We start from the raw sequence: 14,956 nt of genomic DNA, 5'->3' as shown, positions 1-14,956 counted from the left end.
CCAGGACCAGGCGTTCTCCATTATTGCAGACATCCAGCAAACCTTACATATAGGTCTTAAGGCTTTATTCCACTTCTTAGAATCTGTCTTCAGTCCCACCCATCTTTGAGCCCATGTTTTACAGGTCCACTCCTCCTGCCAGACACATGCCAAGGCCAACTCCAGGGGAGCTCTCCAGATATGCCAGCCTTTACACCAGTCCCAAGGACACCAACTGGACAAGGACTGTCAGATTTACTTCACCCACATACCCACTGTCGTGGGGCCTACACTACTTCTCCCTCCTATGGTTCCTTCTATGGTCCCTTCTTAGTTCACAGGCTGACAGCTATCTCTCTTCCCCCATGCCAACGGATCCAACTACTCCTTAGCCCATCCCACTTTCCCAGAGGGCCAAGAACTCCTCAAAAGTTACCTCCTAAGTCTCTAGAGCCCTGATGGCCAGGACCCCACACTGTGATCCTCACCACCCCTTCAGCTGCCAAGCTCCTGGAGACATCAGTGCTGGTACCGCCTCTGGAGACTCATGAGGACAGCTACTCAGGATGAACGGTCTGTTCAGTGACTGGGACATCCCCCCTCAGATTTTCCAGGCAACCCCAGTGAGGGGCCTGGGCGGTCAAGGCTATATGTTCTTGTGACTTGTTCATTCACCTTTGTCTCTTTTATCTTCTGGGCTATATTTTTCCTCAAAAATGTTCATGCCTTTTAACCCAAATCATAGCCTTTGCTATAACATCAAGATATAAATCAGCTCCAGCTGTTTTACAGACACCAGCATGTTCCTAGAAAAGGTTGAATCTGGCCTGATAAAGACCAGATCACAAAAGCACCCCCTCCCCTTTTTCTCTGCTTCCTCCAGGAACAGATTCGCAAGGTCTCCAGAGTGTTGGTCAACCAAATGCTTCTTCACTCATACCTCCTGCTAAGCATGAGCACACCAACTCCTGACACCCATATACCCAAAGAGGTTGGGCTGTTCGGTTGGAGCTTCTGGCTCGGCCCTACTTGGTCCAGATACCCTCCCCCTCTGAATCCCACCCTGCTCAGAGAGTCACCACTTCTGTATTCTTGGTTGCTACTGTAGCTTCCTCCTCTAAAAGTTGCCAGTCGCCCGAGTCCCTGCCTAAACATGACTGGACTTTTTTTTTTTTCCATACTTGGGCACAAACCCAGGTTGTGGTGGGCACATCATCACCAATTGCCTACTACCCATAAAATCTCCCTGCTTCCATTTGTGGGTCCCACTCCTCTGGCCCCGATCTCAGGGGCCTGAGCACCTGCCTGAAAGTTGCTCTCAATACACCCCTGTTGTTATATTTTAATTTGACTTGATCTGCATCGGCAGAGAAACTCATTTATTGAAGGGGGGAACCTATTAGCTGTATTAGAAAGAGGGGCAAATAAAAGTTTCAGTGAAGCTGCTCCACCTCCCACCCCATGCAAGTCCAAGTCCCTATTCAGCATCCTAACTGTCAAGTTGGGAGCGTAGGCCCCAGCCCCTCACATCTATCCCAGCCCCCAGGCCTGGTCTGGACTCCAAATCCTAGCAGGCCAGGGTATTTAAGTGATCGCCAGAAAGAGGAACACGTGGTCTCCCTTTCTTCCTCCTGGGGGTCGCCTTACAGCGGCTTCCTGGTTTCCCCTCGGGGCTACCTGAGAGTGCAGATCTCCCATTAAACCTGGATATTTCTTAATTTGGCTTGTTTTGATTTGGCTTGATTGGGAACTTTTGCATCGGCAGGGAGCTTGCGTTAGGAAATATTCCTAACATTTACTTGAAATGTGGTCCTGCCCATCACTCACCTATTATTGCCTGGCTCCCCATCCCCAGTTCTGCAAGGTATTCTGGGAAATTGACAAACCGTGTGAAATCTTTTCTTGGGAGACAAATTCATCCTCTGGTAGGCACCAGCATTCAACACTTTCCTTTTCTCAGCATGATACTTGGAAAATTCCAGTTTCTGGAGAGTCTATTGTCTCTAGTCTGATAGGGTAGAGAGGAGAAGTTTCTCTCTTTAGAGCATCTTCGCTCCTGCCTGCATCATTGCAGTGTTGCTGTTTGCCTGTTTGCCTTTATTTCTCGCCCTCTGTGCTTTTTTTTTTTTTTTTTTTTTTTTTTTTTTGAGACCCGGTACCTAATTCTGGATGTCCTGCAATTCTTTCTATATAAAATCCCCTTACCTCTGCCTCTCCAGTGCTTGGATTAAAGCGGTGTGCCACTACACCCAACTTCTCTCAATCCTTTTGTTCCTTGTGCTCTTAAGTGCATTCTTGCTCCAAGGTTTTCAGACATGGTCCCAGAGACTATGTATTTTCGTCCAGGGTTACCTGGCTAATTCAGTTCCCTAAAATCTCCCAGAGGTCATCTCGTTGAAGAGACCTCGTTCTGTAATTCCTAGACCTGATTCCCATCTCCTTCTGTAAACTGGCTGAGAGCCATGCACATAACCATCCTAGCATTTCTTAGACAGTTATTCAATATTCATATTTATCTCCATCACAGAGCCCAACGCCTGGTACACTAGAGGTGCCAATGAATACTTCCCGGAAGAAGCACTGCTTCCAGCTGACCTCTGTGAGCTTTCTGCTTGTTCCCTGGGCCCTGCCTGACTCCATTCGCTCTCAAGGTGTTTTCAGATGGTTTGTCTGCACTTGGGCTTTGCTGGGCTCTGGACCTTCCTAGGCCCATATAAGATACCAATGAAAACACAGTAGAAGGAGAGGAAGGGAGGGAGGCAGGGAGGAAGGGAAGAGGGAAGCCTGGAGGTGATTAGGCCTTTGTTTTGGAGTTGGAGGCCTCTGAGTTTGTGTGGAGCAGGTGAGAAACTGTTGTGGAATGTGACTCTCAGCTACTCCTCCCCCTCACACTCCACTTCCTGTTTATTCTGCCTCCAAAAACCACAATAGGAAGAGGTGGGGGATGGGAAGCAGCGCAGTCAGGTCTTTTGGGAGCTTTTCTGCTCCCTGCAGACCTCTCTGAATTGGAGTTTCAGCTCTTTAGAAGGCTTTACTTTGCAGAAGAGAAAATTGAGGCGCTAAGAATGCGATTAACTCTCCCAGGAAACACAAAGGACAGAGGAGCCTGTGTGACTTGAATTTCTTTGACTGGGAAAGCCTGGATTCTCTTTTCCTACTAAGTGCCACCTTTCCCTCGGCTGCCTTGTGCCACAGCCACATCAAATATGCTTCTCTCTAATAAAAAACTTACTTAGCTTGCATCCCATCCATTCAGCGAGAGCAAAGATCTTCATGTAGGCGCCACTACTAAAGATGCCACTAACCGGAAGGGGACTGGAAAACTGGGTTTCTCATCCATTGTTGCTGACGGGATTAAATGCTGTAACTATTGTGGAAACTCTTTGGCAACTTCCGAGGAATACATATCCACTCTATGAACTAGCAATTTCATTCCCATGTGTTTATTATTTTTTAAAAGGGGCTGTACCAAATTGTCTTTTTATTCGTCTATAACTAAAATCAATAAATTAACTAATAAGTAACTTCAGTGTTCACCAGAAGGAGACTAGATAAACAAATCTCGTTTATACAATGGACTCCTAGTGAGTAAGGAAAAGGAATAGTGGGGCCAATAAGACTACTCGGTAGGTAAAAATGGTCTCCCAGCCTGAAGAGTTGAGTTCCATGTCAAAGACTCACATGGTAAAGGAGAGAACTGCCTCTTGAAAGTTGTCCTCAAACCTACACATACACACACATACACACACACTAAATGTAATTAAATTTTTTAAATAATAGAAAAGTAGTGAATACCTGTTCACATATTCAAACATGTGGTTGCATCTCAGAAATACACTGTATAAAAGTGGCCAGGCACGAAAGAGAACATTCTCTGTGATTCTTTTTCAACAAAGGTCAGCAATGAGCAAAACTAATTGTATAACGATAGAGATCAGAATTTGGATGCCTGCAGGGAGAGTTCTCAGAGAGAGTCCACGATCGGGAGGTAAGATGTGATAACTTTCTAAGGTGATGGTTACGTTCTGTACCTTGCTGCAGAGACTGAGTATGTCTTCATGCACTTATTAAAGTTTCAGTTGAGTGCTTAATACCTGTGCATTTTATTGCATGACATTATATGGCAATAAAAATAATGAAACCGAGACTGCTACACCTCCTCCAAAATATCACAAAATCTTTTGGAAAGGGAAAGCGGGGAAACGGAGCATTAAAAAAAGAGAGGATGAACTTAAGATCTTAATCACAAATACAAAGCAAAGCCTACTGCCATGTTTACTGCAAGCCCAGTAAGTAGTGCAGTGTTGTTGGGGTAAGGGATGCCCCGTGCAAGGCCATTCACCCACATGAGAGCTAGAAAGAAAAACCGAAGTTCCTTTCACAAAACGAACATTTCACTACCTACTTCAAGTTATGCTAGAAATCCCATGTCACACAACTCAAAAGCAGCAAATAGACGATGTGCCAAGAACACAGGTGTCTTCTTGGCCACATGCTAGAAGCCAAATATTTTAGGTTCCTTGTGCTTCCAGATAAAATCTCCACAAGTCCAACAGTTTAAAACAACACAGAACTATCTTATTGAAGTTCTTGACATCAGTGAACCAAGTGATCTTGGTGGGATAAGGTCAAGGTATTGGCAGGGCTGGTCCCTTCAGAAAGCTCTTGGGCTGGGAGGTGGTGACGCACGCCTTTAATCCCAGCACTTGGGAGGCAGAGGCGGACGGATCTCTGTGAGTTCAAGGCCAGCCTGGTCTACAGAGCTAGTTCCAGGACAGGCTCCAAAGCTACAGTGAAACCCTGTCTCAAAAAAACAAACAAACTACAAATAAACAAAAAAGAAAAAGAAACAGAAAAGAAAGCTCCCGAGGCATTCTGCTTCCTTGCTTTCCCCAGTTTAGAGAGGGAGGGTCCCTGTTTTTTTTTTTTTTGCCTAGTGAACATATTAAGCATAAGAGGCCTTGATGGGATTCATTTTCTCTGTCAGTTAAAAATCTGTCTAACTCCTAGACCCCATCAGTACCTTCCTCAATCTTTATAGCCCACAGGAACAAATTATTGAGTCTTGGGCTGCAGCCTTCTGATTCTATTTCTTTGGCCTCTTACTACCATCCTTGATAAACCTTTGTGATTACTTTGATGCCATCCATATAATCCAAGGTGACTGCCAGATCTCAATGTCACGTAACCAACTACCTTAATTTATCTGCAGCGTTATTAGTCTTGTCTCCTGCAGTCCCTGCACACATACTATATACTATGGGGTCTAGTGAATCAGGCGAGGGACTTGTGGAGCGGGGTTACTGTTGTGCCTGTTCAACTAAGAGTTCATAGAACTGTAAAATGTTATGTGTACCATGTTTCCAGTCTCAGCACTTAATATGAAGTGGATATTTCAAAGGCTTCCAGTTTATTCTAAGCTGTTTCTCAGGTAAATGTGGTAAACAGATTCTGTTCCATGAATTCTATTCTAATTTTCAACTGCTTTCATTTAGTTCAGTCTCTTCAAATTTGAAAAGGGACCTTTGTATCCATCTGCATAACAAACCACTTAGTGGCATGAAAAAAAAAACAAAATTTTTCACATAATTCTGAAAATTGGGCAAGGCTCGGCGAGGACAGCTTGTTTGTACTCTATTTGGTATTTCTGGGCAAGCAAGAGTTAAGACTGGGTGCAAGATGGTTGAAATCATCACTGACAGCTTGCTCATGTGTCTGGGGATGGATCCTATTGTCTGGATTGTCAGCTTGGCTCTCCCTGGGACTTGGGCTTCCTTTGAGCATGGCAGCTGGAGTTCAAACATCTGGAGAAACAACCATATATGTCATGAAGGAAGATCTCCTATGTCCTGTTCTGAGAGTGAAAGTACCATTCATTTAGTTAACAATGCCCTGTCCTCATTCAAGGGGAGGAGACAGAGATTCTACCTCTTGATAGGAGGTGGAAAGATTGCAACAGAGGATGTAGGACCAGAAAGAACTTCATAGCATTCTCAGTGACACGCCTGCAATACAACTACTTGGCATGTGAATACAGGAGAATCCCTGGAGCTCTCTGACCAGCTACTCTCCCCAAATTCTTAAACTCCAGGTTCAGTGAAAGATCTTGCCTCAAAAAAATAAGGTGGAGAGTGGAAAAGAAAGATACTGAACATTGAGTTCTGGCTCCAGGTACACACATACCTAGTAACATGCACCCCTGTGCCCTGATGTACACATTCCTAAAATACACTACACACAAATAAGTAAACATACAAATAAATAAGCAAGTAATAAACAAATTGGGTAGAGTCTTGATGCCTCCCATATTCCACATGAGAGTAACCTGAGAGCAGACATTTCTTTTCTTTTTTCTTTTTTCTAGACAGGGTTTCTCTGCGGTTTTGGAGCCTGTCCTGGAACTAGCTCTTGTAGACCAGGCTGGTCTCGAACTCACAGAGATCCGCCTGCCTCTGCCTCCCAAGTGCTGGGATTAAAGACTTGCGCCACCACCGCCTGGCAGAGCAGACATGTCTTATGCTCTCAAATTCACTAGAGAAAGGACTGTTATGTCTAAGAATTCCTCCCTGACCCCAGCACAAGAGTTAACTATTTAAATGTTTGGCACTTGCCCTTCAAATATTTAAGATATGAAGGAGTTGTCAACTGCTTTTCATAACTCTCTCTCTCTCTCTCTCTCTCTCTCTCTCTCTCTCACACACACACACACACACACACATGCTCCTAAAGCATCTCTGAATTGCAGTTTGCAATTTCAATTAGATACTATGAAATGCTGCACCTTCTTCCGAATGACTAATCTATACTCACTCCACTCCTTACATTCTAAACTCATTTTGGCTCCTCTGCCACACACATGTGTTCTTTCATAATGTATGTTTCAGTTTTTTTTTTTTAAAAAAAACAGGGCTTAAACTGTTAATTCGTGTGAACAATTGGAAAACATTTGAATATCTTGGTTAAAACCAAGATAATGTAGTTCTTCCTTTTTCCTCTTTCCTTAAATACCAAACAAGAAATCGCAATTAGATGTCTGCTAAGGAAGAAAAAACAAGGGCCATTATCTAAGGACATAGCAAGTTCTGTGAGTTATTTCAACATGGTAGAAGAGTAGTCAGGTTATAATTGGTCCTACTGAGCTCACCCACAAGCTATGGCATTCTTTACCTCAGCAGTGTGGTATTCAAAAAGGGGGTTCTACAAAGTTAGTTTTTTTGCTTTTAAAAATAACAAATGAATCACATCCAGTTCATCCTGTTAGCTGAATGCTCCTTGATAAATGTGTACATTTTAATACTAGTAAAATTGGTATTGAGAAGAAAATAGATTACAGGAAATGCCCCACCCTCAACATTGTTGAATTAGCTTGTCAGAATAGAGAAGCGAGCTGGGCCTCTTGATGCAAGCCTGCAATTCTAGCTATTCCAGAAACTGAGCGGGACAATCACAAATTTATGGTCTCCCTCAGCTACAGAGCTAGTTTAAGGCCAGCCTAGATTTAGTGAGATCCTATTTCAAAATAAAATACACAAAAGGTCTGCAATTATAACTCAGCGATAAGTGTTTGTTGAGCGTGAGAAAGAACTTGGGTTCAACCTTCAGTACTAAACAAACAAACAAAACTGGCCCCTATGATTTGCTAGTATTTTCCCAACTTTTCTTATTTACACTGTTAAAAAAACACTTTTCCTTGGCAACTCAAGATCAGAAAGTTACCATTTTTTAACATGTATATAAGTGGTATGGGGATTCTCTAATACTAATTTTTACCAGTTTTAAGTTAGACACAGTGGTAGATATGTTTAAATTACTAACCAAAGGGATGCAAGAGAAAAGAAAGAAGCGACAAAATGTTTTTAAAAGCACAAATAGAAGATACAAAAGAATGTCCTTTTAAAAATTTAAAAATAGAGAATTTCAAAACAGGAAGGACTGAGGAGACAGCTGTGGCTTTACTGAACTTCATTTAGACAGATGAACAACTTTTATACTTTAGCTGAATGGAGACCTTTGATCCTAAAATGAAAACACCTAGTTAAATATAATAGGATGGAGGAATTTGAGAAGTGAAATTGTCAGAGTTTCATGGAATACATATCTGTCTGAGTCATAAGGAAATACCTTTGCTGTATTCAGTAACAATGGGGCATTGACTGGCAGGTGGATGGGTAGAAGTTCTATGTGCAGAGGCAAGTTTCCTTTACTTTATCTGTTATCCTCCCAATTAAGCATTTTTCTTCAGTGGAGCAAGGGAATTCCTAAGTAACATGGGAAATAGAAAAGTCACGAACTCTTCATTTGTTGAAACTGAAGAAGCCTTGAAACTCAAGCCGCTTTCATCTCACCTCCTTTCTGGTGAATTCACACCTTCTCCTGAGGCCAGGAAGGAAGAACAAAAGAACGTGGGATCCCTAATTTGCACTCCACCTCTTTAGCTTCCTGTTCAAGATCTGCCTTACAGTGAGAAGGAGCTTAGACAGAAACCTATGGAACACCCTGCATGTGCATCCAAGTCCGTTCCACACAGCCTGGCCAAGTCCCAGACCTGCCTGCAAACATCTACAGTCCAAGCACACTGGGAAGAAAATCTGATGTTGGTGTCTCTGAGCATCCTGCTTAGGGTCATGGACAAGGAATCCTAGTAGTCTAAGCATCCAGAATGTGGTCCAAACGGAGGATCACAAGTTCTGAGCAGTCCATCTGTTCAAAGGACTCTTTGCTTCATGGAGAGTGGCAAGAGAATGTGAGGTCGCTCCACAGTGGTGGGTTCAGGGCAAAGACAATGATTATATGAGTCAAGGGGAGGTATTGGCTTCCAGTTAAAGAAGCAGTTGTTCATGAACTGAACAAGGATGACACCAATAAACATGCCAAAATGAATGCGGAAAAGACTACGAGGTCAAAACTCTACAAGAAGAACTTCAGACAACTGAGTAAAGCTGGGAGCAAGAGAGGTGGCCTTCCCCAAGGAAGAGCTCACTGATTCAGTAAGCCCTGAAAACAAACATACGAGTAACATTATATGGATTCAATAGTATATATTGAGGAATATATATGTGTATATAAATACATATCTACATGCAATAACAACTCATTTGAAAAGAGGCAATGGTAGGCTGGGTGGTGGTGGTGCACGCCTTTAATCCCAGCACTTGGGAGGCAGAGGCAGGTGGATCTCTGTGAGTTTGAGGCCAGCCTCGTCTATAGAACGAGTTCCAGGACAGTCAGGACTGCACAGAGAAACCCTATCTTGAAAACAAAACAAACCAAAACCCCAAAAACAAAAAAACAACAACAACAACAAAAAGAGGCCATGGGAAGGAAAGAATGTTGTAATTAAACTACAATCTCAAAAATAAACAAAAACAAAAAATTATGAAATCCAGATAAAAAGAGCAGCTGTCGGTAGCAGACTGTCCCGCTAACTAACCCACAGAGTGTGCTGTACAACTCCATAAGTCAAGCATTTGGAGTAATGAAGAACAAGCTTTCCATTCCCTTGAGCTATTTTTAAAAATGGACATGATCTTAAAGAAAATTAATTTTCAGCTTAAATGATCACAATAAATTAAGCAATTTATTCTTGATAAAAAAAACTAAGCTTTCAAACGTAAAGAAAATCCTAGCATTTTATTTTAAAAGACAAACCCATTATTCGATGCTTCTATTAGTTGAGAACAAAAACGTTTACCTCTAACATTTCAAAGGAAATGTTCATTCTCCCATTATTTTATCTAAAATTCTTTTAAAATAAATCATGTAAGGATGTAAATCATGGTTAATAAAAATTTAATAGTTTGTGCTATAAAATTTGAGCCCTAAATCTACTGGAGCTATGTGTGAACATTTGAGAAATGTTGGTGATATTTAATAAGAAAGACAAACAAAAGGGACAAAACCACTACTTAAGAATGGCATGTGAGGCGGCCTACGCCTTTAATCCCCACACTCAGAAGGCAGAGGCAAGTAAATCTCTGTGAGTTCAAGCCCAGTCTGGTGTATGAAGTTAGTTTCAGGACAGCCTGTCTAGAAAAAAATATGAGTTATATTGAAAATTAAAATAAAGCAAAATGATAACGCTTATATAAATGACCCTAACTTTCAATTATTTCAAAACTGCCAACTGCAGACGTTTGCAAATTGGTCAGCGAGTGATGATTCCAATTGTAGTGTCCTGCTCTCTGGCACAAAGAGCAGTTGTCCATTAGGCACACTGCTAAGGAATGCATAAAAGTAAAATGTGAAACTCCCCACATGAGCAAAGCTGGAAACTGGGGGGACAAAGCCAGTCTCCCAAAAGTTGAGGTGTAAGGTCTTGTGTAGAAAACAGTTGTCAAATGTAACTATCTGGAGGTGGTCAATTTAGTCGGGGCTGTTGCCTTCTGCCCAGCTCATCTATTCTGCCTTCCCTTCTGTCGTAACTGCCTGCGAGATGGACATTAAGAGGTAATGTTGCTGAGAGCTTGGAAGCCAGAGCCACTGTACTCGACTTTCCAAAGCCATTCTGCAAAGATGAAGCCACATATTACTTTGCTTCTGAAATAAAATAAAACTATAAATAGCTTGGATACGTTAATGGCTGAGTCCTGTTCTGGATCAGTCCTGGTTTTACTGCAAAACTAATGTTAATTAGAATAAATAACATCAGTGGAATAGTGCTTAGTGGGCCTTAGAAGAGTTCTAAAAGTCTAATATTCTTTAACAGCAAATCATATTCGTAATAGGTGAGGCTCATTAGCATATGCACACACAGTCACTTGTTAGAAAATATTTCAAATTTAAAAAAAAAAAAAGGCTAGCACTTTTCCCAGTTGTGTGTCTTTTACTGTATTCTATTATTCCCCAAGAGTTTTCTGAATACATGTTTTAGTTAGCATCTCATGAAGTTCTTGCCAACACTTGTTCAGAGCATGCCTTTGGTTTTAACCAAGTTCTCGCTTACGACTTTGGGGAAATGGATGAATCAGTTTACATGTTATTTAAAATAATAGTTTTCCTTCCAGTAGTCATATTTAACTCTCCTAGCCTGCTACCGCACTCATAGTCAGTCATAATAATTAAAATGCTTCATGGACGTGCAGTGGGGCTTTGATAAACAGAATGATCCTTGGAAGATTCCATAGGCACCAGAGATCCTCTTAGGTTTCTCTCTTACTCTAAATAGTTTTCATGCCATCATTTCCTTTTCTGCTCCTTATTCTCCATCAAAGTCTGAGGATTTGGGCAGCGTTAAATATCCTTAATATGTAGAAACAGGAGATTTATACACACAATTTTCTAAGTCTGTGTTCCTTTCTACGCTCTTTGCTTGTGGAGTTGGCTTTAAATTTTTTTGTTTGCATTTTGATATTTCAATGGGAAGAGAAAACAAGTATAGGTATACCTGACATTTGGTGCTGGCCAGCTTATCTTCATATATTAACCATTAACTTTCTCCGGCAACAGGCAGGCTTCCCAGTCTGGAGACTTTTTTTTTCACTACTGCAAAAAGCTGATAATGGACTTGAGCTGCCCTGGCCAGCAGTACCCGCCTGTGCGCACATGCACACGCACGCGCGTGCACACACACACACACATTTGATATAATTTTTTTTAATTGTAAAGTTGTATAATTTAAATTCAAGTCCTTTGAACTTAGAGAATGCCCCCCCCCCCCCGTGACTTCCTGTGAGCACGCAAGTTGATCTGGCATTTATCCCAAGACAATGAAATAAGGAAAATGCTGACTGCTGTGTTTCACCTGTCCCATCATCTCCACGAAGCATCATAATGTCATCTGAAAAAGCATTCCTAAGGGACTTAGGGCAGCCTCAATCAGATCTGCTGTGCACAAGTGCAGAGTGGGTCAGTGAAAACCTGGACACTGCTCAGCAGAGCTTAGTACTCATTGGGGAAGTACTGACGAAGGCCATTGCTTGTGCTGCAGCTATTAAAATATCACCCATGGTTAGCACACAAGATTTTTAAATAAAGTCCTGCAATTGGACTGTATTTCCATTAGCTGTGTTTTTTTGATATTGTTATTATTTCACTTCTCCATATTCAAGGGAAGGTTCCACCTTTAGGAGTGTTTAGGCTTCAAAACACTTTAATTAAGTATTTTTGATAAGCTAGCCAAATTGGTTGAAAGATACAACTTTCACGGGTACTCTGAATATTTATGAACCTTTTGTTGGGATATTTGATCCCATCTTGGAACTGAATTAGAAGAAATCCTGACCAGAAGCTACTTGACAAAACTACATGGTTATCCAGCTGACTATCCTCCCCCGACTGGAACTATCAGGGAGAAAATACTTAACATCAGTTAAATAAAGGAAATTTTCTTAATGATTTGGCCACTCATTGGTGAATTAAAGAGCAACACACAGTGGTTCGATTTAGTTAACACATTTGCTGTTTTATTTTTTAGAATATAGTCTACATCTGGATTAAAAAAAGTTTTAAATAAACAAGACATAATAACACAGTGGAACCCTTCATCATTCTACTTACGACACGGATAGAATGTCAGTTGGTTCCACTCTAGATAAATCCACTTTCTCAAAATAATATTATTTCGCTGGCCGAGTGGCAAGCTTCATCCAAGCTGGCGCACAGCCAGTTTACACACACAGGGGTGGGGGAGGGGTGGCGTGAAAGGGATGGGGTGCCACAGGACTACTGTACAGTGTAACAGAAAATCATTAATAAAGTAGTACCGGTTACCGACAGTGCTGCTTGTGCGCTTATCACAATGGAATCGAAGAAGTTACAGAGCAAAGAGATTCGAAATACTTAAGACAGGGTCACTGTTACAAAAAGAAATAGTGCAAACAGGAAAACTGACGCAATCCTAGCAACGCCAGGGCCTCCTCTTGCAGCTCAAAGCAGGGCGGGCAGGAGGCTGCGCCCCGCCTCCCCCCTGCACCCGCACCCAGCCAGAAGCTGCCCTCCCAAGTGTGGCAACCCAGCGCTGTGCCCTGGCATGGCCCTTCTCTTCCGGAAAGAAGAACAGAAAAGAAACCCCAAGAAAGGCACAGGCTGAATGAAGGACATTGGCCCAGTCCCATTCCCACCAACACAGAGCAGGCCCCCTCCGGGGGTCCTTGAACCCCCCTCTCTGGCGACTACTTTCCTCTGCTCTCATGATGAGGCAGGCCCTCTTCTTCACACAACCCCCCACGTACACAGCCCAACTTTGCAGCGTGCCCTTGGCGCCCCACAACCAGGAAGAAAATAGCTTGGGGGAAAGAGGGGGTGGGAGAGCCGGCCCAAAAGGGTGCTGGGCAGCGGGGAAGAGGCCCGCCTCACTGGCCCCAATTACTGAAGCCGATCTCCTGCTTGTATCTGTTGGTGAGGATGTTGGCTTTGCGGGTGAGTTTGGAGAGCACGGTGTGCAACCCGCGCAGGTGGTAGTGGAACTGCTGCTCCAGATCTTCCTCGCCGGCATCTGCACTCTCCAGGTGGCTCAGGCCCACCAGGATGTCCTTGGACTTCCAGGTGCTCTCCTCGCTCCCGGCCGGCGGGGACGATGGCTGGTGCAGGACTCCCCACTCGATGTCGTTGCGGATGGACTTAAGCAGCACGTAGTGGCTATACATGTCCCGGGAGGGCGCGAAAAAGCTTCCATTGGCGCTGCCGGGGCTGGGGGCCGGGGTCGTGCGTTCCTCCAGGCAGCCACCACTGCCTCCTACCTCCACGCCGACTTCGTTGTCTAGCTCCGGCTCGGAGAGGGGCACGTCGCGCAGCAGACTGGGCACCATCACGGTCTGGTCCATGTTGTTCACCGCGCCAATGAAGCGATTCATGGCGTTAAAGAGCGAGTGCTTCTGGTTATAAGTGTCGCAGATTTGCATCATGGTGGCCGAGCGGGCGCGGAAACACTGGGACGCTGGTAAACCGAGATAGACCGCTGGCGATGCCTGCCTTCAAGCGCTCTCAGAGGCCGGTGCTGGGAGCCTGCTTGTAGCCGGTGAGACGGGATTCCCAGATCCTTCTCCGCCCTCTCTAACTCTGGTTTCTGTCGCAGCCCAGCCCTGCGTGATGCGCGGCTGCTCCTAGCTTTGGCTCGCGATGACAGTGGATGGTTGGGTTTAGCCTTGACCTGTTAGAAAAGAGACGAAAAGAACAAATTACCCACTGGGTTAGGGTGCCTGGCGCCCCAGTCCGCGCGATGCTCCCACCCTGGCTACTGCTGGCTGGAGACGGCGCCAGGGTGGCTCCCTGGGACCAGGCAGTATCACCTTCTCCAATGCTAGCAGAGGACCTTTGAGGAAAAAAAAGGGGAGAAAGGATCTCCCTCAGGCCAGACTCGCCCGTTTCTCTCTTCTAAAACCTCAACGAAAGCAACTGTGTTAGCCGGGGCAGCCACAGGGCGGGAACACCCACCTCTTGAGCTGCGAGATCTCCCTGTTCTCAGTGTTTGCGTTGAGGACGGTGGCTGCCCAAGGGCGCTGCTGCGGTCACGAACTGGGCTGTGAGTGCGGGTGGTGGTGGCTGCTTCAGCCCCCTGCCCATCCCAGGTGCTCAATTTATAGTCCAGGAAAGGTGTCCCAGGCACCCAGGACCACCCCCGATGTCTCCTCCTCCTACCTCTTCCAGCAGCACAGATAAAAGGTCCCAGCTCTGACCGCTAGTAACACTCGCCCAGCCCTCTCTACCGCTGGGGCGGAGCACGCCACGCCAGGCAGCTCCGCCTCTCGCCTGATACCCGGGCTAAGGCTAGGCAACCCAGCAGGGCAAGGGAGGGTAGGGCTGAGAGGATGGAGCGGCCGCGCCCCAGCACCAAACCCAGAGCAAGCTGGTTGGGGGAGGGAGGGCGAGGCACTGAGCCCAAGGAGCCACCATCCAAACTAGAGGGCGGACTGGCGCGCGCGGGCTGGGCGGACTTGGCGCGCACTCGCCGGGTGGGATGACCTGAATGCTTGTGTGTCCGGGTTGCAAAAGATCCCCTCAATGCGGAATCTAGAGTGGCTGTCGCCCGGAAACTTAGCTT

General features: G+C 44.6%; 1 protein-coding gene across 3 annotated transcripts; it reads right to left on the bottom strand.

The window, feature by feature from the left end:
* Window positions 1-12,359: 12,359 nt before the first annotated feature.
* Mid1ip1 (MID1 interacting protein 1) lies at window positions 12,360-14,679 on the bottom strand. 3 transcript variants are annotated; one of them, XM_057759707.1, is made up of 2 exons: window positions 14,554-14,679; window positions 12,360-14,065 (listed from the first exon to the last, which is right to left on the bottom strand). In XM_057759707.1, exon 2 carries the CDS (start codon window positions 13,818-13,820, stop codon window positions 13,269-13,271), a length of 552 nt encoding a protein of 183 aa, XP_057615690.1. In that variant the 5' UTR covers window positions 13,821-14,065; window positions 14,554-14,679; the 3' UTR covers window positions 12,360-13,268. The 3 variants fall into 3 exon arrangements, with proteins under 3 accessions (XP_057615690.1, XP_057615689.1, XP_057615691.1); XM_057759706.1 differs by lacking the exon at window positions 14,554-14,679 and adding an exon at window positions 14,350-14,547; XM_057759708.1 differs by lacking the exon at window positions 14,554-14,679 and adding an exon at window positions 14,205-14,291.
* Window positions 14,680-14,956: the final 277 nt, after the last annotated feature.

This window comes from Chionomys nivalis, chromosome X (assembly GCF_950005125.1).
Source record: "Chionomys nivalis chromosome X, mChiNiv1.1, whole genome shotgun sequence".
In the NCBI taxonomy this organism is placed as follows: domain Eukaryota; kingdom Metazoa; phylum Chordata; class Mammalia; order Rodentia; family Cricetidae; genus Chionomys; species Chionomys nivalis.
The sequence above is the reverse complement of the archived record's forward strand: the minus strand, read 5'-3'. Positions and strand labels throughout refer to the sequence as shown.

Bases quoted from the DNA above. Each gene is read 5' to 3' on its own strand.
- Mid1ip1 (XM_057759707.1), bottom strand. From the start codon at position 13,820: ATGATGCAAATCTGCGACACTTATAACCAGAAGCACTCGCTCTTTAAC.